Source organism: Acomys russatus, chromosome 29 (assembly GCF_903995435.1).
Source record: "Acomys russatus chromosome 29, mAcoRus1.1, whole genome shotgun sequence".
In the NCBI taxonomy this organism is placed as follows: domain Eukaryota; kingdom Metazoa; phylum Chordata; class Mammalia; order Rodentia; family Muridae; genus Acomys; species Acomys russatus.
The window spans coordinates 7,976,625-7,999,489 of record NC_067165.1 but is presented as its reverse complement, the minus strand read 5'-3'; the positions used below and the strand labels follow the sequence as shown (position 1 = coordinate 7,999,489).

At 43.2% G+C, this 22,865-nt stretch overlaps 1 protein-coding gene across 1 annotated transcript in view; it reads left to right on the top strand.

The window, feature by feature from the left end:
* The first annotated feature begins 4,867 nt into the window (after nt 1-4,867).
* C29H1orf185 (chromosome 29 C1orf185 homolog) overlaps nt 4,868-22,865 on the top strand; it is a 40,720-nt gene continuing 22,722 nt past the window's right edge. The window contains exons 1-4 of the mRNA XM_051172023.1: nt 4,868-4,887; nt 4,988-5,072; nt 5,619-5,746; nt 5,823-5,923. Of these exons, the coding sequence (XP_051027980.1) occupies nt 4,868-4,887; nt 4,988-5,072; nt 5,619-5,746; nt 5,823-5,923 (334 nt within the window). The remainder of the gene's footprint in view (nt 4,888-4,987; nt 5,073-5,618; nt 5,747-5,822; nt 5,924-22,865) is intronic.

The window sequence follows — 22,865 nt, the reverse complement described above, 5'->3', positions numbered from 1 at the left end:
TAAATTATTTTCCAGCCACAGTGGCCTCCAAGCCTCTGCTCTTGACGTCTTATCTACTGGACTGGACTTCCCATCCTCTGCTGGGCTCCTTCTCCCACCTCCTTCAGATATAGCTTTCTCTTGCCATTCTATTTTTAAATTGCAGAAATCCCCATCATCCTTTCTCCCTCCATCCACCAATATACTTTTCTATTCAGCACTTGCCAGCATGCAACCTATCTTACAGGTTATCTCTCTTTTTAATTTCCATTTCCAACAAGAATGTAAACTCCATAGTGGCAACTTTCATTCACAGGCAGGAGGAACTGACATACATTTGTTGGATTAATGAACGAAAGGATATGATTTCAAAGGTGATAAATGTCACGTGTCTTCTCATTCAAAATGTTCATGTGTTTCGATCGGTTTATATGTTTTTCTAACAGTGTGGCTACTAATGCCGGCATAGTCTTGCTAATTACAACTTAAAACTCAGTCTGTTCTGTATTATGTATTGTCTGGGGTTCCGTGGACATGGAAGCAAGAGTCAGAAATGAAAAAAAAAAAAAAAAAAAGAACATAGGCCCATGGTGTTAGACCTGGATTTGTGTGCTAGAAACTTCGCTTGCCGGTGTATGTTACTCAACCAGTATGTTTTTCCATTATTGGAAAGGATGTTGTAGAGTGGAAAAAACACACTGGCTCAGGATGCCGATCTGGCTACAACTCTGGGCCAGCCGGTTACTGTTCAGTCTCAATTTCCTCATCTATAAAAGAGAAATCCCTTTACGGGACTCCTGTAAAATGTACAGTAAATCACCTGAAACAGAACTCATCAGAGTGTCTGTTTCTGTCCCTAATACAAGGTGGCCATGAATTTTCTGTCTAAAATAATGCTGTGGATTGCTAAGGCACCTGCTTGAGTAAGTTTTTCTCATGGCCACATCCCTTTCAAGGATGCTAGGGAAACTATGTTTCAGTAGTGCTGATAATCCCTCTCGCTAGACAACAAAACCAGGTACATACTCCTGTTAGCAAGACTTCACCCCTAGCGACACATCCCTGAGGAAATGGAAGGCAACACTGAGGGCTGCCAGCTTACAGTGTTCCTCTAAGACCAACTTTCTGCTTCCTACTACAGGTGGAATCTCGTTTGATGAGTTGTGCTTTAAACATCTGTTTCTACATACTGAGGGTTTTGGTGGGGTTATTTTGTTTTGTTTTGTTTTGATAGTAGTAGATGGGGCCTCAGGAACTGTGCTTTGTTGACTTGGCTAAAGCAAAATCTTAAAAATGAAAATTCTTTCTTTACAATACCATAGAAATGAGGTGGGTTTTCTCTTTCTTTCTTTCTTTCTTTTCTTTTTTTTTTTTTTTTTTTTTCTTTCTTTCTAACTAATAAAAGCAACTCTTTTTTGTAAGTGCTATACCTTGGTTGAGGCCACTTCCAAGAAAATAAGGCAAGGGTTGATTTGGTAGGTGGATGACAAAGTAAACTGGATGGCAATAGCAAAATAAAAGATGAATAAATAAATAAAGATCTCTCAACTAAGGTCTGTTAGGAAGCCAAAACACGGGCCAGAATTCCACAAGGAAACCCAACTATCCCCTCCTTATTTACAAGCTGCTGCCTCCAAAAGCCTTTCCAATTCCCTCTAAACTTACAGCTTACAACTCTGACCTTGCACTTGGGCCCGTCCTGGACCTGGGCAGCAGCATTCGCCAACACCCGGACTGAACTTTGAAAAAGAATTGTGGCTTACTTTGTCCTGTCCTGTCCCTGACCCAAGACTGAGCTCAAGCATTAGGGCAAAGAATTATTCCATTTTTCTGTCCAGTACCCAGCCTAGAACTTAAGCCAGGATTGATGTTTAATAAATGTTCATGAAATCTAATTATGTGTGTGTATGTGTACGTGAGTGTGTGTGTGTGTGAGAGAGAGAGAGAGAGAAAGAGATGATTGCTTAGATTGAGTATTTTGATAATTTGAGTGCTCCTTGAGGGCAAAAAGCATTATTTAATTTTCTCAAGATTTGGAACATGGATGCTCATTGTTACATGTTGATTGAAGAAAAGAAAATAATGTCAAAGTTGATAAGACCAAAGCCAACTGTTTAATCCTTAATTTCTCACAGGGCTTTGATGCACACATAAATCAATTTCATGTTTCTAAACTAACACTAAAATACACCATGTGTGACTCAAATATTCCTTGTGCTCCAAGGACCCAGCCAGGGCTCCTCACTCTAGCCATTAATTACACAGAAGGGACAAGGGTGAAGTTCCCAGGTCAGGGCCTTGGAAGGACTGCACCATTCACTGGGTCCAATGAGCTGCCAAGGAAGGTTATTGTCTAAGTTAGGATTTCTACTACTGCATTGAAATCAGCATGATCGGGTCTGGAGAGATGGCTCAGTGGTTAAGAGCACTGACTACTCTTCCAGAGGTCCTGAGTTCAGCTGAGCGTGGTGGTGCATGCCTTTACTCCCAGCACTCAGGAGGCAGAGGCAGGCGGATCGCTGTGAGTTCGAGGCTAGCCTGGTCTACAAAGGGAGTCCAGGACCGCCAAGATAATGTAGAGGAACCCTGTCTCAAACAAACAAACAAACAAACAAAAACCCCAAAACCAAAAATAAACAGAGGTCCTGAGTTTAATACCGAGCAGCCACATGGTGGCTCAACAAACATCTAGAATGTGATCTGATGCCCTCTTCTGGCCTGCAGCCTGTAGGTATGCAGGCAGAGCACTGTATACATAATAATAAATAAATAATCTTTTTTTAAAAATCCAGGCACGGTGGCGCACGCCTTTAATCCCAGCACCCGGAAGGAAGAGGCAGGCAGATCACTGAGAGTTTGAGGCCAGCCTGGTCTACACAGAGTGCTGGGATTAAGGCATGAGCCACCACGCCAGGCTTCAGCCTGCTTTCTTATAGAACCCAGGACCACCAGCCCAGGGATAGCACTAGATAGCACTACCACAAGGGGCTGGGCCCTCCCCCATCAATCAGTAATTAAGAAAATTACTCACAGCCGGGCATGGTGGCACACTGTAATCCCAGCACTGAGAGAGGCAAAGGCAGAAGGATCGCTATGAGTTTGAGGCCAGCCTGGTCTACAAAGCGAGTCTAGGACAGCTAGGGCTCTGTTACCCAGAGAAAACCTGTCTCAAAAAGCCAAACCAAACAAACAAAAGAAAAGGAAGGAAGGAAAGAAAAGAGAAAGAAAATACCTTACAGCTGGATCTCATAGAGGCATTTTCTCAGCTGAGGCTCCTTTCTCCCTGATGACTCTAGCCTGTGTCGAGTTGACACACAAAACCAGCCAGTACTGTTATCCAGATCCTGAACCCAGACGGCGAACTGTAAAAATGAACTTAAAAGAGACTGGGTTCCCTCCTGTCTACATCAGCCAAATGACAGGGGTCAACCATTCCCCAGAAACAAAAGTTTCCGATCTGAACCCCAGGTTTCCGGCTCCCAAGGACTGGCTTTAGCCTCTTGTAGCTGTGGCATTTCCTCCCTGGAACTCATCTTCGCCCCCACCGCACAGGCAGCTTCCGGTGCCAGGCTCTGGCTGATTTTCAGCTGGTCTCCGGAGGCGCTGCCAAGTCACCAAAGTGCTCAACTCTGAGGCCCTTTAGATTGTCCTAGTTACCTTCCCAGCACCCCGTCCCGCCCCAACCTGGCCCACTCTCTCCATTTCTGCCGCCCAAGCAAACTTCAAACTCTCTGGAGGCTGGGGGGGGGGGGGGGGGGTCTGGGGGGGCAGGGGGCGAGGGGAGGGGAGAGACTCTGTTCTCCTCCCTCTGATGGAGCCTGGCTGCTGCATCTCCTTTTGACAGGCCAAAGGTAAGGAACCACAAGGCGCCTTTGGCGCTCTGGCTTGTCTCTTTGCTTTCCGTGGTGTCCACTGGTGTGGCGGGTTTTGAGGTCAGCGACTTTCCTCTGGCCTGGAATTCCTGGAAAAATAAGTAAATGCTATGCTCTCGCTCTGCTCACTTCCTCCCTCCCCTCTTCCCTCTCTCTCCTCCCCTTTCCTTCATTTGTGTGTGTTGGGTGTCTTAACTTGCTCTGCACATTATTTATTTATTGACACAGGATCTTTTCCTGAACCCAAAGCTTGCCACTTCTGGCTAATCTGGTTAACTGGTATGGTGGTTTGAATAGGTATGGTCCCCATAGACGTGTGTGTGTGTGTGTGTGTGTGTGTGTGTGTGTGTGTGTGTGTGTGTGTGTGTGTGTGTGTGTGTGTATGTGTGTGTGGTGTATGCTTGGCCCATCGAGAGTGTGTTGAAGTAGGTATGGTCTTGGAGGAAGTGTGTCACTGTGAGGACAGGCTTTGAATCTCCTATTCCCAAGCTCCACCCACTGTGGCCCTCCTTCTGCTGCCTGTGGATCCAGATGTAGAATTCTCAGCTCCCTCTGCAGCACCATGTCTGCCTGCATGGGGCCATGCTTCCCAGCGCGATGATGGATTAAATCTCTGAAACGGTAAGCCAACCCAATTAAATGTTCTCCTTTATAAGAATCATCTTGGAGCCGGGCGCAGTGGCACATGCCTGTAATCCCAGCACTCAGGGAGGTAGAGGCTGGTGGATCTCTGTGAGTTCAAGGCCAGACTGGTTTACAAATCAAGTCCAGGACAGCCAAGGCTACACAGAGAAACCCTGTCTCGAAAAACAAAACAAACAGACAAAGAGTTGCTTAGTCACTCTGTCTCTTCAGAGCAGTAAAACCCAAACTGAGACAGCCAGCTAACCCAGGGATCCTCTGTCTCTGGCTGCTGAGTGCTGGGATTACGGGGGCCCTGGCATTTTTATATAAGTTCTAGGACTCTGAACATCAGTCCTGCCCCATCTGAGTCCCTGTCCTGACTTCCTTCAAGAATGAACAGCAACATGGAAGTGTAAGCCAAATAAACAATTTCCTCCCATTTGCTTTTTGGTCGTGGTGTTTTCAACGCAGCATTAGAAATCCTAACTTAGACAATCATCTTTCCTTGGCAGTTCATTGGACCCCGTGGGTCCTCCAATCCTTCCTCACGCTTGTTCAGCCAGCACCTTAACCACTGCAACAGCCCTAGGCCCCTGTGTAATTTTTTTTTAATGTGCATTGGAGTTTTGCCTGCATGTATGTCTGAAGGTGCCAGATCCCCTGGAACTGGAGCTACAGACAATTGTGAGCTGCCATGTGGGTGCTGGGAATTGAACCCAGGTCCTCTGGTAGAGCAGCCAGTGCTCTTAACCACTGAGCTATCTCTCCAGGCCCCTGCCTTCCATCCCCCATGGAATTTTTTATGTGTTTCCAATAGACTATAGTAAGACCTTCTTCTTCTTCTTCTTCTAATCTATGAACCACTATGACAAACTAGGGATATAAAGACTGGCAAGAAATCTCCAATTTGGAGCATTTATTATTGAGGCTAGGTATAAGTAAAACATTAAACACCTAAAACACACTGTTACTTTTCTCATTGTGGTGACAGAATAGTGGCCAGAAACTACTTGAGGCAGCAGAAGGCTTTTTTGGATCACAGTGCCAGAGAACATAAGTCTTATCATGGTGAGGAGGGCGCAGAGCTGTTGACAGCTGCCTGCAGCCATGGGTGCACAGGTGACAGCTCTCACATCTTAGCAGAGTAAGAAGCAAAACACTGGAGCTGGAACCAGAAGAAGGTACAGCTTCCAAGGCCCACCCCAGGAACTCATTTTTGTTAGGCCATCGTCCCAAAAGTGTCTAAAACCTTCTGAACGCAGCACCACCAGGTAAGGACTAAATATCAACACATGAGATTGGGGGTGGGGTGTACATTCAAACAAACATATTTTGATGCCATGATAGAGGTAGCCCAAGGTCTGGTAGAAACAAACAGAAGAAAAGAAATAATACTGACCATGAGAGTCAGAGAAGGCTTCAGGAGGAAGTGATACCTAAGCTTAGAGGTGAGTGATAAAGTCCAATCAGCTTGGAATATTGCAGAGCAGACCATGGAGAAGTGTGTTTGTGTGCAATTTGGGGAGAGATAACTTTTTACTCTTTAAATTTTTATTTTATTTTATTTTATTTTATGTGCAATGGTGCTTTGCCTGCATATGTGCCTGTGTGAGGGTGTCAGATCTTAGAGTTACAGACAGTTGTGAGGTACCATGTGGGTGCTAGAAATTAAGCTCGGGTCCTTTGGAGGAGCAGCCATCTGTCCAGACCCATACTTTTTACTCTTTATTTTGTGTTTATAAATGTTTTAAGGGGGGAATGCAAAGAAAAGAAAATGTAATCATTTGTGCCACTTAAGAAAGATAAGTTGTTATTTTACTGAAGTCTAACGCATGCCAGTATCTGTGGTAAATGCTTTTGTACACCACGTTGTTGCATTTACTCTAAGAACTGGCAGATGACATCGAGAGAGGCTAAAACATCTTGTTTAATTCCCAAAGTTAGTAAGTTCTAAGCCTAACTTGAACTCCAAAGTTTTGGGTTTCAGATCCTATGACTGTTGTACTTTTAGGATTTACTGAAACATGCCCCCCCCCCAAAAAAAGAAGTGTTATTGTATTTATGGACTGTAAAGTTGTATGCTAACTGTCCAGGGGGAAATGGATAGATCTGGAATTGAGGCCAGGGAGGGAAGGATAATGTCAAGGCTTTCAATAGATAGATACATAGATAGATAGATAGATAATAGATACATATATAGATAAATGATAGATACATAGATAGGTAGATAGATACATAGATAGGTAGATAGATACATAGACAGGTAGATAGATACATGGATACATAGATACATAGATAGATTTAAGCAGTAAAACCTGAAGTAAGAATCCGAGAAAGGCATATTTTAGTGAAAGGGCAGAGAACAGACATTAAATTTTCAGCCATGTCAGTTTGCTGTGAGGTGCGGTGAGCATGAAGGGCAACACAGGAAGCAGAGGGGTGCTAAGTGGCACTTACTATGGTTTTAGGGTGCGAGGCAGAGCACTGAGCACCTCATACACAGTGTCCCATCCTCCTAGTCTTTAGCAGGGAGTAACGTGACTAGTATTTAAAGCCTTTTCCAAATTAAGCTAATGGAATCAGACTTCATAAGACAGCTACATTTTATAGAGTTAATCTCCTTATACATTGTTTGAAAGATTTTCCCAGTGTTTTTACTATTTCTTTGAATTAAAAGAAAATAATCATAGTTGGGCGTGGTGGCAGACACCTTTAATCCCAGCACTCAGGAGGCAGAGACAAGTGGATGAGTTTAAGGCTAGCCTTGTCCTCAACATTGGAAGTTCCAGGCCAGCCAGGGCTACATAGTGAGACTCAGGAAAAACAGTAATTTACCATAACTTCCCCCAAATGAGAATATTACTGAATATCCTTTGATGAACTCTATTGAGCAGATATTAACAACAACAACAAAACCACAAAAAACTCAAGAGTCACATTATAGAGAATGTGGATTTGATCCTTAATAGAAAAAGAGTAGGCCTTAGGGATAAAGTAAGCATATTGAGATAGTTCCTCAGTTTATTATGGAAATAGAAAGAAAACAGCACCCTGGAAAAGCGATAAGCCTTGTACATTCTAACTTGACACTCTCTCGGCGGCCAGAGAATGATGCACTAGAGCCCTGCCACGGACTTGTCACCTAGTCAGCTAACGTGGCTGCTGAAGCCCAAATGCCACAAAACAATCAGAAGCTGTCTATGAAATGTTGGAATGGAGAAATAATGGAAATGAGTTTCAAGAGAGATGAAATTGAAAAGGAAAGAACATTTCACCTACAGTCAGCAGCACATTCAGGTTATTGTATCAGACTCAAATATTGTAAAAATGATATTACATTTATTTGAAAATACCCCCGTCTCCCTCTGTCTTTCCCCCACCCTCCTGCCTCCCACCCATGGACCAGCTTCATTTCACCACAACCTCCTGTGTTGATGTTGCTTGTTCCTTCAGGCTTACAGCAGACTCACAGACCGTGAAATGGAGTGAAAATACATTCTTGCTTTAAGTGCTTTTCTCTGTCTATCTTTACAGTGACTGTACCTAGCTGACACACCTAGGTTTCTAGAGAAACTTCTCAGACATTCTCCTGGTCCTGACATAGAAGCACTGTGACAACAATATGAACACCAGGGACTTTTGGGCCTATTTTGAGTGAGAAATGAAAGATGAAAGTGTTTTCTCCCCTGCCCAAACGCCTTGCATTTATATTCACGATTCACGAGAGGGCTATAAATGGTAAAGGCTCCTGGAAGTAAGAGTTTGGGAAAGCAAGATAAGGGGTAAAAAACAACCTTAATTTTTTCTAGTCCTCTTTTGATTGCTTTTGGATATTAAAAAAAAAAATCAGGGCTAGTGAGATGGCTCAGCAGATAAAGGCATTTGCTTGCCAACCTGGTGACTTGGATTTAATATTCAGGAACCCCCTAGTAGAAAGAGAACAGACTCCTGCAGGCTGTCCTTTGACCTCCGTACCTGTGCTAAAGCACTACCCTCCACACAAAAATAAATGTAATTTTAAGAAAATAATTAAATCAGATATCTCTTACAGTGAACATTAACCTTCTATCAATAACACCCATCTGCCGTGTAGCCATATTCATCTTCTTCGCAGTGGTATAAATTTTGGATTTTTTTTTCAATGTTAAAATGGATTCTATCTCTCTTGATCTTGAATTAAATTGCAAACCATCATTTGCTAACTTTGCTTTAGCATGCACATATTCAAAAGCCTTCTCCTGATTCCTGAGGAAATTGGCTTTATTTCCCCCTTAAGCACAGTGGGTGGGGCAGGGGGTGGGGGTTGAGGAGGAGTGCAGTCAGGACCCTGGAGGACAGAGAGACCCACCTCTGGAAAGTTTGCCATCTAGTAGGAAAGACCATCATGGTTGTGAAAGCTCCCTGATTTCCTCAAGGAAAGGGAGTGTAAAAATAAACATTCTGAATGGCTGTGAGGTTTAGTGGATTTGCCTTGAAGCTGAGTTCCCCTGAGCGAGCTGTATGGTGAGTTTTAGACTGTGTATTTATTTAGCAGGGCTTGGGAGCGGCCAGCTGAAATGAAGGGAGAAGTGACCAGACTGCCTCTCATGCTGCCGGTGCCTTTCAGGTTCCAGTTCTGGTTTTCTGTAAGTTTGTGAGGAGATGCACTCATGAGATAGGCTGATGGTGCCATAGATAAACTGTAAAAACAGGAGAGAAGAAGCTAAATTAGCCCCCGCTGCTAAAACTGGGGCGGCTTTGTAGAGAAAGTTGAATTTGACCACAGCCTTAAAAACAGGCAGGCTTTCAAGAATACAGCTGGGTGAAAAGTATTTCAGAAGGGTGCCATTTGGTAAATAGTAACTAAACATTGAAAAGCTTAGCCAGCTGGGCCAGAGGATTTCCAGTTTAAGCTCGGCTTTTACTACCATAGCCAGAGCATGTTGAAGAGAGGAGTGGGGAGAGGGAGGGAGAGGGACAGAAATAGAGATAGAGAGGAGGGGAGGGAGAGGAGAGGAGAGAGGGAGAGGACGGGAGAGGAGAGGAGGGGAGAGGAGAGGAGAGGAGAGGAGGGGAGAGGAGGGGATGGGAGGAAAGGGGAGAGGAGTGACCTTTATGTCTTCTGACTAGTTGTGGCTTTAAGTCCATGTTCACGGATATTACAAAAGTGACGCCTGCTTATTTCCTAGTTTTATTTGCTTGGAATACCCTTTTTTTCATGTTTTTACAGATATAAGGATGGTTCAACATATTCAAATCAATAAAGGTAATGTATCCCATCAGTAGACTCAGGACAGAAATGACATCATCATCTTCATAGATGCGAGAAAGGACAAAGTGCAACATCCCTTCATCATAATAAAAGCCCTGAAGAGACTCAGAACATTGAGTAAATATCTCAACATGATAAAAGGCCACATAGAGCAAGTCCGTAGTCGACAACATGCTGAATTATGACCATGTAGCTTGTGTAACAACCACTAATTAGTAATATCTTGCCAATGAAACTGTGTACCGGGATTTTCTACCTCGTTGGCTTCATGTACCGCAATCACTACAAAGACTCCTCTATGGGATAAATTAACAATTATGCCACTCCTCCTACATGCACAAAAATGCTTCCAATGGCATGCAGATACAAACTCTCCTCTTCCTAAAAATTTATTTATTTTTATCTTCTGTGTGTGGAAGTTTTGCCTGTATGTATGTCTGGGCATCACCTGCAAGCCTGGTGCCCTCGGAGGCCAGAAAAGGGTGTTGAATTCCCTGGGACTGGAGTTACAGGCAGTTGTGAGCCACCATGTGGGTGCTAGGAATGGAACCCAGGTCCTCTGAAAGAGCAGCCAATGCTTCTGACTGCAGAGCCATCTCCCCATCACTAACTTTGCTTTCTGGAAGCACTGGTAAGCTGCCTACACCCCAGCTCTCTCTAAAGTTAAAAGGGTGAGCTGGGTTGGAAGGCAGTCTTAAATGATATGCTTTCAAGGAGTTGTAAATTATATTCTTTCTGCTTTGTTTATTTTTCAATTTCTTGTAGTCTCCCTTCTCACGTGGCATGTCTATTAAATAGTACCCTGGTTACATATACATTCATGTAACAAAGAGTTCCACTGTATCATTTTGAATATGTTTGATAATCATCACTTTCCTAATTCTGAAAGGAAATTATAAGGGCAGATCTTGACACTAAAGTTACTTTCATTTTATGAAATTTTCACCATTAAAGATTCCATTCTGCCCTGGAAACACGTATTTTTTTAACTAAAAAAAAAAGATATATTTCTTTTTATGTGTATGAGCAGTTTTGCTTACAGGCATATATGTGTATCATGTGTATGCTACGCTCACAGAAGCCAGAAGAGGAGCATGCTGGATCTCCTGGAACTAAAGTTATAAACACATGTGAGCTACTGCCTAGGCCTGGGAACCAAACCTGGGTCCTCTGGAAGAGCAGCCAGTGCTCCAAAACACAGAGCTATCTCTCCTGCCTCTGCCTTGGAAAAAAAAAAAATTTTTTTTTAAGGTTTATTTATTATGTATAGAGAGCTCTGCCTGCATGTACACCTGGAGGCCAGAAGAGGGCATCAGATCACATTATAGATGGTTGTGAGCCACCATGTGGTTGCTGGGAATTGAACTCAGGACCTCTGGAAGAGCAGGCAGGGCTCTTAACCTCTGAGCCATCTCTCCAGCCCCATGCCTTGGAAATATTTTAATTAGATTTTCTATTTATTAGCATTTTAATACTATGAAGTATTAGATTCATTATCATACTTACTAAGGCAATTATAGTAAAGTAATCCATCATAAATGTGTATCTTATTTCCTTTGAGCTCTACAAGTGTTTGGGAAAGTTTATTTTGGGGGGGGGGAGGAAGTTTAAATAATGTACCTTAATAATCTTTTCTGTTAACATCAAGGTCCTGCTAGAAGTAAATAGGAATATATTGGTAACCCTAGTAGTTGAGAAACTGAGGCAGAAGGATTGCAAGTTCTAGGCCATCTCAGCTGCAGAGTAAAATCCTGTCTTAGAAAAACAAAAAGTCTATTAGGTTGGAGACAGAGTCTGACAGACATAGAGAAAAGGGTGGGGACATAGAGAGAAGGATGCTGGGGGGCCAGGGAGTGAGGGGAGGGGAGGGAAAACAGAAGCTGGCAGAAGTGGAACAAGCAACAGACTCTCCCGCAGACCCAGAGCAAAAGGCGACCTTGAGGCTAGGAGAAGCTACCCCAGTTATCCACCGGTCGGGAGGACTGGTGAGTCGTTCCACTGGGCTTTCTATTTTGGTTTTCTTCAGCATTTCTGTGTCTCTGTTGAACTGTAAATACTTGCTTAGTTCAACTGTATTCTCACTGAGGTATTTCAGGAGTTTATTTGTGTGCTCTGATTACCTTACGAACTTACAGCCGTTCTTTTGGATTCATTGTCAGGAATTCTGTTTATGTCATTGTCTTGGGCGCCATTACTGTTGCGTGGCTCGTTTTTTGGAAGAGATTTTTTTTTTTTTTTTTTTCACGCTTGTGTTTTTGTGTTGGGACTTGTGCATCTGGAGTCCGGTCATGGGTTGAATTTGGTTTTTATTCAGATCTCCTTTCTTCTTTCAGCGGAAGCGTTTGCAGTAACTGAGAATCAAGTATTCAAATGCTGGCGCCCAAGGAGGACATTCGTGGTCAAACCACTACACCTGCCGCAACAGCCAGAAGTAGGTGCCTTGTGAAAATGCAGTACTAGTCTACTACACGCCAACTACCCCTTAAGTGCCAATCATTTTAGGGAGTAAAGGGCCACTGATAACTGTGTGTTTTAATAGATTAGTTACTGTGGGTATTAACGGAAAAGAGAAGGAAAGGGGGTAAGTAAGGTGGGGCGGAGGGCGGCTCTAGGAACAAAAATGGAGCAGAGAGATGAAGTTCTCCTCTCTGGGTCTTCCTTAGGCTGGTTGAATTATAATAGGTGGCTGGTCCGGTCCATTGGAGATGCTTCACCGATGCGGTCTCAGATTCTGGTCACACCTATATCATCCCTTCAGGGTTCTGTTTTCCAACGCTGGCCTCACACACTTGTGTGGTCTTTTCCAATTTCCATACACTGCTTGGAGTCTGCATTAAAAGCTCCCCTGCATTTTGGCTCCACCGGGTTTTCAGCTCATGGGATGTGACGTGGTCTTGATTCAAGGTTTTGCTTTGGTTTGGTTTGAATTTTTTCCCCCCTGCAGTCCAGTAGTCTTCTGCTAGCTAGATTTGAGTGAACGGTTTCCAGATAGTTGCTCTTAACTTCCTGAGTGTGCTTTAGGGAGGGTCTCGGGACACACCACAATGCCAGTGCGGCGTGGGGTCTTGGTGAAGCAGCTTCCCACTTCTGGTCCATCGGGTGCCCAGTTGGTGAAGAATGGGATTCCCCCGCAGCGTTTCCTTCTGCTACTGCAGCTGTTGCCCTGGGTGTGGCCTGTATTTCCAGCTCTTTAGAGAATCTGATACTATAAGGACAGTGAAGATTTTCTGTTCTCTGGCTTCCAGTGTGCAGCCAGCATTCCTTCACCGGGAACAGGGAGCTCCCCAAACAGCTGATGCCGCTGGGACCAGCTCGGAATTTTCTCTTCTGCTTTTGTAAAGTTCTCTATCTCACTTTCCCAACTAAGGTAGTAGTAATATTTTGAAGCTGTTTTCACTCTTCTCCAGATTTTGGCGTAAAGACTTTGCCTGACAATGTAATGTGTGGATATTAATCGCCATCTTGTTTTTCCTATGGCATAGTTTTATCTGGTTTTTTGTTTGTTTGTTGTTCTTGGTTTTGTTTGTTTTTTGGGGGGGTTGGTTTTTTTTTGTTTTTTGTTTTTTTTTTTTTGTTTGTTTGTTTGTTCTTTTTTTTTTGTCTGAGTGATGTGTTGATAAACATGAGGTATTGAAGTCCATCACTATTATTTCTGGACCTATCTGTTGCTTGATCTCCAGAAATGTTTGTTTTGTGAAACAGGGATGTGCTGTTGTTCTCTTTGTTGGTATATAGTGACTTTATATTTTTTAATTTGGGCTTGAAGTCTACTTTTTCAGTAGAGGTATTTCCACTTGCTCCTGGTGTATCGTTCTCTATCCTTTACCCCTTAGTCTGTATTCTGATAGTGAAATACATGTCTTGCAGGCAACAGACAGTTGGACCTTGTTTTCTAACCCACTAACTCAGTCTGTGCTATTTAATTGGAGAGTTAAGACTGTTTACATTCAAGTTATGGCTGAGAGGTGTTTGCTGATTGCTGTAAATGTGTCTAGTGTTTGTCTTCTGGTTGATTCAAATGCTTTGTTCTTTTCTCCCTTCCTTATTGACCTTAGGAGTTTCCAGTTTTACTGTGTCGAAATACATAAGTTCGCTGTTCCATGGTTCTCAGTTGTTCATTAGTTCTTCTTGTGAAATTTGTTCTTTGTGGAACTGTCCTGCTTGTGACTGTGTCTCATCTTTGTCTCTGTGTAGGATCCCTTTACATACTGTCTTCGATGATGGCTTAATGGAAATTAATTATTTTATTTGGTGATGATCATGGGAGATCTTTACTTTTCCATTAACTTAAAAAATTACTTTGCAAAAAGAAAAAAAATTACTTTGCAGCCAGGCGGTGGTGGTGCACGCCTTTAATCCCAGTATTTGGGGGGTGTGGGGGAAGCAGAGGCAAGCAGATCACTGTGAGTTTGAGACCAGCCTGGTCTACCAGTGAGTCTAGGACAGCCAGGGCTACACAGAGAAACCCTGTCTCAAAAAAAATTACTTTGCAAGCTGGGTGCCATGGCACATGCCTGTGATCCCAGCACTCAGGGAGGCAGAGGCAGGCGGATCTCTGTGAGTTGGAGGCCAGCCTGGTCTACAGAGTGGCTCTAGGACAGCCAAGGCTACACAGAGAAACCCTGTCTTGAAAACAAAACAAAACAAAACAAGAATAACTTTGCTTGATATAGTAACTTTTGTTCATAGTTATTTATTCGTGGGCTTACGATATTGTTTTATCCTTTCATGACTTTTAGGATTTCTTCTGGGAGGTCTCGTAATTCTGATGCATTTTGCCTTTGTGTGTAGTTTATTTGGCATTTTTCAATTACTTCTAGCACTATAGTTTCTTTGCCCTGTACTCTTGGATTTTTTAACTATAATATGTCATGAAGTTATTTTCTAGTTGTGTCTATGTAGGATTCTAAATGTCTCTTGTGCTTGGATGTCCATGTCCTTTCCTGGATTTGGAGGATTTCCTGCTATAATTACATTGAACAGATTTTCTTGCCTTTAGTATTTATATCACTGCTGCTTCTCCCTCATAGGTTTCTAGGTTTGTGGCCAGGATTTCTTGAAGCTTTTATTATAATTATTTTTCTTTTTACTGCTGCCCAAGCTTAATAAATATTTGATCTTCTTTTCATTTTTTTGCTATTTTCTTCATGCTAAGATAGGATAATGTGATTTCTACTGTCACTTTAAATTTTTATTTCTAAACCTTTTATTTTATTTTATTTTGAGACAGGGTTTCTCTGTGTTAGCCTTGGCTGTCCTGGACTCACTTTGTAGACCAGGCTGGCCTCGAACTCACAGGGATCCTCCTGCCTCTGCCTCCTGAGTGCTCAGATTGCTTATTTTTACCTGTATGGGTGTTCTGTCTGCACGATGTATAACACTTGTGCTGTTCTCATGGAAGCCAGAAGAGGGAAGTGGGGTTAGAGGGCTATGAGTTGTCAAATGGGTCCTGGGAAGTGAGCACGGGTCCTCTGCAAGAACAGCCAATGCTCTTAACTGCTGAGCTGAGTCTGATTCCCAGTACCCACAAGGCAGCTCAAAACCTTCTGTTCACTCCAGTCACAAGGGATTTGAATCCCTCTTCTGACCACCCCTGGCACCAGACACATATGTACACGGTGCACTTGCATATGGTGCACACATGTACATGAAGATAAAACACTCATGCATGTATAATCTAAATTTTATTTTAAAAAATAAAACAAATTCCAGGACAGCCAAGGCTAACACAGAGAGACCCTGTCTCAAAAAACCAAAAAAAAAAAAAAAAAAAAACCCAAACAAACAAACAAAAAACAAATACAAATATATGGGTGGTGTGGTGCATGCCTTTAGTTCCAACACTTAAGAGGCAGAGGCAGGCAGATCTCTGTGAGTTCAAGGCCAGCCTAGTCTATAGAGTGAGTTCCAGAACAGCCAGGGCTACACATAGAAAAACCCTGTCTTGAAAATAAAATAATACATAAGTGTAATAAAAAATAAAGAAACAAGTATTTGGGATTGATGGTAGAAATAATGAGAAAAACAAATTTAGACAAAAAGAAAACACAAGTCATTGTTTTTTCTCCATTGAAGAGAAAGAGGATGTAAATGCTTTGTCCCCATCCCTTCCCCAGCTGTTTTTTTCTCTGATGTCCAAATGGATGACACCACTAAGTGACATTTCCAGACAAAGCCCCGCCCTCCTGCAGGGTCAGGCCACTGTGCCAGTGCCTGGGCTGAATTCCTGTCAGTTTTTTCTATGTGTAGCCCTGCCAACATAGGGCACACAGGAGCGCCTTTCCACTGCTCCTGCCAGCTGAGACAAGGATCACATTACCCAACCCCACTCCTGGGTGCCCCCCTTCTACCCTCCACCCCACTAGCCAGTGTGGCTTTGGCACAAGAACTCCCAGAGCAGGTGCTACCTTCCACCAGGTCTCTCTGGCCCTCTGAGAATATAGAAAGTAGTAAGACCGAGCCATCTGTGCCGGAGGGTCAAGAGTAATCCTTTGTGCACTGGTCATGAAGTTCTCTGCCCTAACCCTCTACTAGTTTTGTTTTGTTTTTTTGTTTTTCGAGACAGGGTTTCTCTGTGTAGCCTTGGCCATCCTGGACTCACTTTGTAGACCAGGCTGGCCTCGAACTCACAGCGATCTGCCTGCCTCTGCCTCCCAAGTGCTGGGATTAAAGGCGTGCGCCACCACGCCCGGCTCCTAGCCCTCTACTAGTACACAAAGCTATTATCTCTCCTTTTGCCAGAACTTGAACAAAAGTTGCCCTGATATAATCAGCCCCAGATTCCCTCTTTGGAAAGACTCGTATTTTCATTTCTCCTTCCTTCCTTTTTTGCTTCCTTCTTGCCTTCCTTCCTTCCTTCCATTTTGTTTTGTTTTGTTTGAGACAGGATTTCTCTTCCTAGAACTTGCTCTGTAGACCAGGCTGGCCACCTGCCTCTGCCTTCCAAGCGCTGGGATTAAAAGCATGTGCCACCAGCTAGGCGTAGTGGCTCACGCCTTTAATTCCAGCACTTGGGAGGCAGAGGCAAGTGGATCGCTGTGGGTTTGAACCCAGCCTGGTCTACAAAGTTGAGTCCAGGATGGCTAAGATAACATAGAGAAACCCTGTCTTGAAAAACAAAAACAAAAACAAAAAAACGCGTGTGCCACCATTGCCTGACAAGACTCGTAGCTTCAACCCAAGTAGATGTGTGTGTGTGCGTGTGCGTGTGCGTGTGTGTGTGTTTGTGTGTGTGTGTGTGTGAGAGAGAGAGAGAGAGAGAGAAAGAGAGAGGTGGGGGGGAGAACTAGTTGCACCAAGGCTCTCAGGGTGGCTAGTCATTTAGCTGGGGGTCAGGGGAGGGTTATTGATTGGTCTTCTCCTCTTCCTGAATGAATGTAAGGCCTCTCCTAGAATGAGCCCCTTCTACAGCAGTAGTGGATAAGGCAGGAGGCGCAGGACCTCCCTCCCCAGGGTGCTTGCTGCATGTGGTAGTTGCCCCTTCTTAACCTGCATCTCTGCGGAGCTGCCAACTCGTGCCCTGTGGAGTTTCTGGAACTTTACCCTCTTTCCTTTGCTTCCTTACTATTGTGCCCAGTGCTGTTAGGGCCAATTTTTTTTTTTTTTTAATAAATCAAAAGTCCAACATGTCTGGATTTTACCTCCTCTCTGTCTACTGTTTACCAACTTGCTTCCTTGTCTTTCTATGTCATCCACACCCCGCTTTTGCCACCTACCTGATATTTTATCTCAGATTTCTGTAGGCATAGGAAAATTCTGAGTATCTCCAACCAACCATCTTCTCTCCACCTCCAGAGGCATTTCTTTAGAGTGAGCAATCTATTGTCACACTAATACACTTCCCAGAGGGTCTCTTACTTCTTGTAATATTCACTTATTGCATCGTTAATATTTCAGATTTCATTTGCCCACACAGACTTCAATGAGTCAGACACTCATCAGTTTAAGGCGAAAATCTAGCATATATGCACAGGTAATAAAGCGGATGTTCTGCTTTGAGAATTGAGAGGGTTAGCTTTTATTCTCACCGGATTAGTAAATATTTAATAACTCATTCTAGATTTGATTTGTTAACCTCATTAGCTGTAGCCATCTTTCCTATATCTCCCTGAGGTTGATGTCAAGATTCAGAATCAGAATTCAGCTCAGTACATTTTTCATTTAAGATTTGATTTGCTCCTGGGGGTGGGGGCAAGAGTCTCTGCAGGTAGTCTGCTATCTTTCCTCTGAGTGCCACCAGGTCTCCCCCTCCAGGGGACGTGGTCAAATATGAGGCACCAGAGTACATGTGAAAGTCATACCCAACTCTCCACTCAACAGTGGAGAATGTCCTGTCCATTAGCTAGATCTGGGTAGGGGTTTGAAGTTTACAGCCTGTATTGTCCTTGGCTGGTGCCATAGTTTGAGCAGGACCCCTGGGCCCAAATCTGCCTATCATAATGTTCTTCTTGTAGGTTTCTAGGACCCTCTGGATCCTTCTACTTTGCTATTCTCCCATGCTTCTTTCATCTAGAGTCCCAATAGGATGTCCTCCCCTCTGTCCCAGTTTCCTGGTACTCAGAGGAAAGATAGCAGGCTACCAAGAAGAGACTTGATACCCTATGAGCATATAAAGGGGGAGGAAGTCCCCCTCAGGCACAGTCATAGGGGAGGGGAGTAAGGGGAAAATGAGAGGGAGGGAAGAATGGAAGGATACAAGGGATGGGATAACCATTGAGATGTAACAAGAATAAATTAATAAAAAAATTTCAAAAAAAATTAAGTAGATTAAAAAAAAAAAAAGAGTCTCTGCAGGAGCTTCAATGACAGCCACAGTGTCTTTTAACCAGAGGAATTTCTCTTTGTAGTTTGTGTTTCTTGCAGTTAGTGCTTTTGATTACTGAATATGGAATATGTTGCTTTTGTCTCGACTTTCATTTCATGGCAGTTATTCGTTTGTCTTGGCATGTACTATAAGACTTCCTTATACTGGAATTTAGTGTCAGATTTATATCTGTGTGTTAGGATGAATTAGCTACCCAACTTACAACTGGAAACACAGATTGAAAAAGGAAACTACAAGCCGGGTGTGGTGGCACACACCTTTAATCCCAGCACTCTGGAGGCAGAGGCAGGAGGATCTCTGTGAGCTCAAGGCCAGCCTAGTCTACAAAGTAAGTCCAAGACAGCCAAAGCTGCACAGAGAAACCCTGTCTCGAAAAACCAAACAAAAACAAAAACAAAGAAATGCAAGTTAGTAGTCAATCAATCAAATTTGTAGTTGTGTTAGGTACTAGTTTAGTTCATCACAGAAATAAGCCTCCAGTCAATGGTTTCAAAGTTAATCAGACAATAGTTAGAGCCGAGCTATGTCTGCCTATTCAGATATACTCTGGGTATAGAGATGGTCTTTAAAAACCTCTGAGATCTACAGGATACGGCACTTAAAGATGTTTTAATAATAAAAGGCCCTTTTGACAGTGAGACACGTCTGCTTCTGGCAGCACCTTATTCTACTTCAAAGAAGATGAAGGGATCTTGGCAGCTGATCTTGGTTGGGGATTGTCCCACTCCTAAGGCAGGAAGATAGTGGCTGCAAAGAAGACAGGGGGGAAAAAACATCTCTGGTGTCAATCAACTCTAGCTCCAACTTGTTATGAAAAGTGGAAAGTATGCCCTGGGACACAAACAGACTCTGAAGATGATCAGACAAGGCAAAGTGAAATTGATCACCCTTGCCAACAACTGCCCAGCTTTGAGGCAATCTGAAATAGAATACCATGCTATGTTGGATAAAACTGGTGTCCATCACTACAGTGGCAGTAATACTGAATTAGGCACAGCGTATGGAAAATACTACAGAGCATGCACACGGGCTATCACTGACCCAGGTGATTCTGATACTATTAGAAGCATGCCAGACAGACTGGTGAAAAGTAAACCAGGAAAGTTTTCCTTTAATAAAACTTTTCCAGAGCTTGAAGAAGGAGGAGGAAGAGGAGGAGGAGGAAGAAGAGGAGGAGGAGAAGAAGAAGGAGAGGAAGAAGAAGAGGCGAAGAACCTCCTAATGAAGTTTGCTTCAAATTTAGCAAAGCTAGCCACCAAGCAAAAAAATAAAAACAAAAACCTGCCTTGCCTCAGCTGCTTGACAGCATGCTGTCCAAGCTGTGGATGAGCAAAACAAGAAGGAGACTGACTGCTAAAGTTTGCCAAGTCAAGGCAGGGCAGTCCTTCAATATTCCTACTTCACAGACATGTCTGTCCGATATTCTGGGCCTATGGCTAAAGATGGATGCCCCAATGTTTCAGAGGAATCTTGGGTGACTGGCCAGGCGGAAGTCTCTGTCACTTCCGTAGTTTTGGAAGCCTCTTGCTCTCCACTTCCAATTTACTAGGGTAATATTTATATCCTTCTCAGGTCTCTGATGGGGTTGAATCATAGTTATGGTCTCACATATAAGCTTAAGTTGTTTTGGATTTAAGAAAATAAGGTCTAAAAGATGTTTTTAGGTTGATAATTGTAAGTTATGATGGAAAGTGATTTTAGGTACAGAACCTTGGACCCACCAAGGTAGGATAAATAGCGGAATACTTTCTCCAAGGTTACCAAACTAATGGACTGGACATTGTGAATGTAGTTCTTACCTGAGAGTTCCCATATTGTTATCATATATAGTTTATTGGTGTTAGAGAAAGAGCATTTTATTGGACTAACAGAGGGAGATGTTGGGGTGATCTTTTGTGTACTTCTGGTTGATGTAGTAAGAACTTTACCAACGGAGCCATCTCCCCAGTCACCAATATATATGTCTGGAATGGAAGCAACTTAAAGAATTTTTCAAATTAAGAAGTCACAAAGTACAGGATAACCACACTACAAACCTAAGTAACAAGGAGGGCCCAAGAGGGGATGCTTGGATCTCACTGAAAAGGGGGGATAGATTAGATAGATAGATAGACTGGGTATGGGAGGGTGGTGGTGGGAACAGGAGGGATGGGGTAGAGGGAAGACAAAGCGGGAGACACTGGATGGGAGTGGAATCATCTCGGGATGAGCTAGAAACCTAGGGCAATAGAAACTCCCAGGAACCTATGGGGGTAACTCTAGCTATGGGGAGATATAGAGTCTGAACTGGTCATCTCCTGTAACCAGGCAAGACTTTCAGTGGAGAGATTGGACACCAAGCCAGCCACAAACTCTTAGACCCATAATTTGTTCTGCCTACAAGATACATAGGAATAAAAGATGGAGTGGAATTTGAGGGAAAGACCAACAAATAACTGGCCCAGCTTGAGACCCATGCCATGAAAGGGGGCTTGCCTTTTTATTAATGACACTATTAGTGATAGTCTGCTATGCTTGTAGACATGAGCCTAGACTGTCATCAGAGATGCTTCACGCAGCAACTGATGGGAACTGGTGCAGAGACTCACACCCAAACATTAGGTGGAGCTTGGGGAATCCTATAGAAGAGGAGGAAGAAGGATTGAAGGAACCAAAGGGGTCAAGGACACCATAAGAAAACCTGCAGAACCAACTCTCCTGGGCTCATAGGGGCTCATGGAGACTGAACTGCCAGCCAGGTGCAGTGACACACGCCTGTAATCCCAACACTCGGGGAGGCAGAGGTAGGCAGATCTCTGTGAGTTCGAGGCCAGCCTGGTCTACAAAGTGAGTCCAAGACAGCCAGGGCTATATAGAGAAACCCTGTCTCAAAAAAAAAAAAATAGATTTATAGAACTTGGGGGCTGGAGAGATGGTCAGAGGTGAGACACTTGCTGCTCCTGAGGAGAACCTGCATTTGGTTCCCAATAGTCACAATCCTGTCTGTGGCTCACGGCCACTTGAACTTCAGCTCCAAAGGATCTGACACCCTCTTCTGGCTTTAAGGCACCTGTGCACTTGGTACACATGTGTGCATTCTGACCCACACATGTTCACATACATTATATTAAGTCACATCTTTAGTCCCCTCACAAGCAAATCTCTGGGATTTGGAGGTCAGCCTGGTCTACACAACAAGTTCCAGGCCAACTAGAGCTTCACGGTGAGACACTGTCTCAAAATGAACAACAGCAGCAACAAAACCTGATAGCCTTTTCAAATATGAAAGGAAATGCACATTTAAGAGCATGAAATTGAAAGTTCTGAAGTTAGGCGGACCTCTGTGAGTTCGAGGCCAGCCTGATCTACAAAGAGAGTTCCAGGACTGTCAAGCCTATTACACAGAGAAACCCTATCTCGGGGGGAAAAAAAAGCGACAGAAGTTCTGAAATTAGAAATAGTAAGTATATGGCATTGAAAACTTCATAAAAAAGGAGAAAATTTCTAGTACTCACAGTGGATAGCAGTAGAAGCTAACTAAATGTATAATTCATTTGAGTTCATTCACTGTAAAAACCCTGGGGAGGAAGAAGCAATCAAATCTCTGAGTTCAAGGCTAGAACTACACAGAGAAATTGTCTAGAAAAGACGAAAAGGGAAAACAAACAAAAGCCAAAAAAACAGTCATAAGAGAAATAATGGTTTGTTTTTAGAGCCTCTCACATAAGCTATTAGACTATGGAATCTAGATCTTTAATTCACTGAGAGTAAAACTTTGGTCTTCTTTCATGAAATATATACTAATAGAGCAATACTTTTTTTTTTTTTTTTTTTTTTAATGAGACAAGGTCTTTCTATGTAGCCCTAGCTATCCTGAAACTTCCTATATAGACCAGACTGGCATCGAACACAGAATGATCCACCTGCCTCTGCCTCCTACATTCTGGGATTCATGGTATGAGCCACTATGCCTGGCATCAATAATGTTAGCCGTCTAGAGGATTTTCCCCTTATGGGGTCAGGGGTCAGAGGTCTAGTACTGAGTATGGCTTGGGTGGTACTTCACCAACCTTGACATATTTTCTTTATACGCGTCAAAAATATTTTCTGTGTCTCATTAAGATTTCTCGTTGCCTGTGGGTTGTTTCAAAAGGAATGGTTTCCAAGTTTATGGGTTTCCTTTTTCTTTCTTTCTTTCTTTCTTTTTTTTTTTTTTTTTTTTTTTTTTTTTTTTTTTTTTTTTTTTTTTTTTTGAGACAGGGTTTTTCTGTGTAACCTTGGCTGTCCTGGAACTCTCTTTGTAGACCAGGATGGCCTCAGACTCACAGAGATCCAC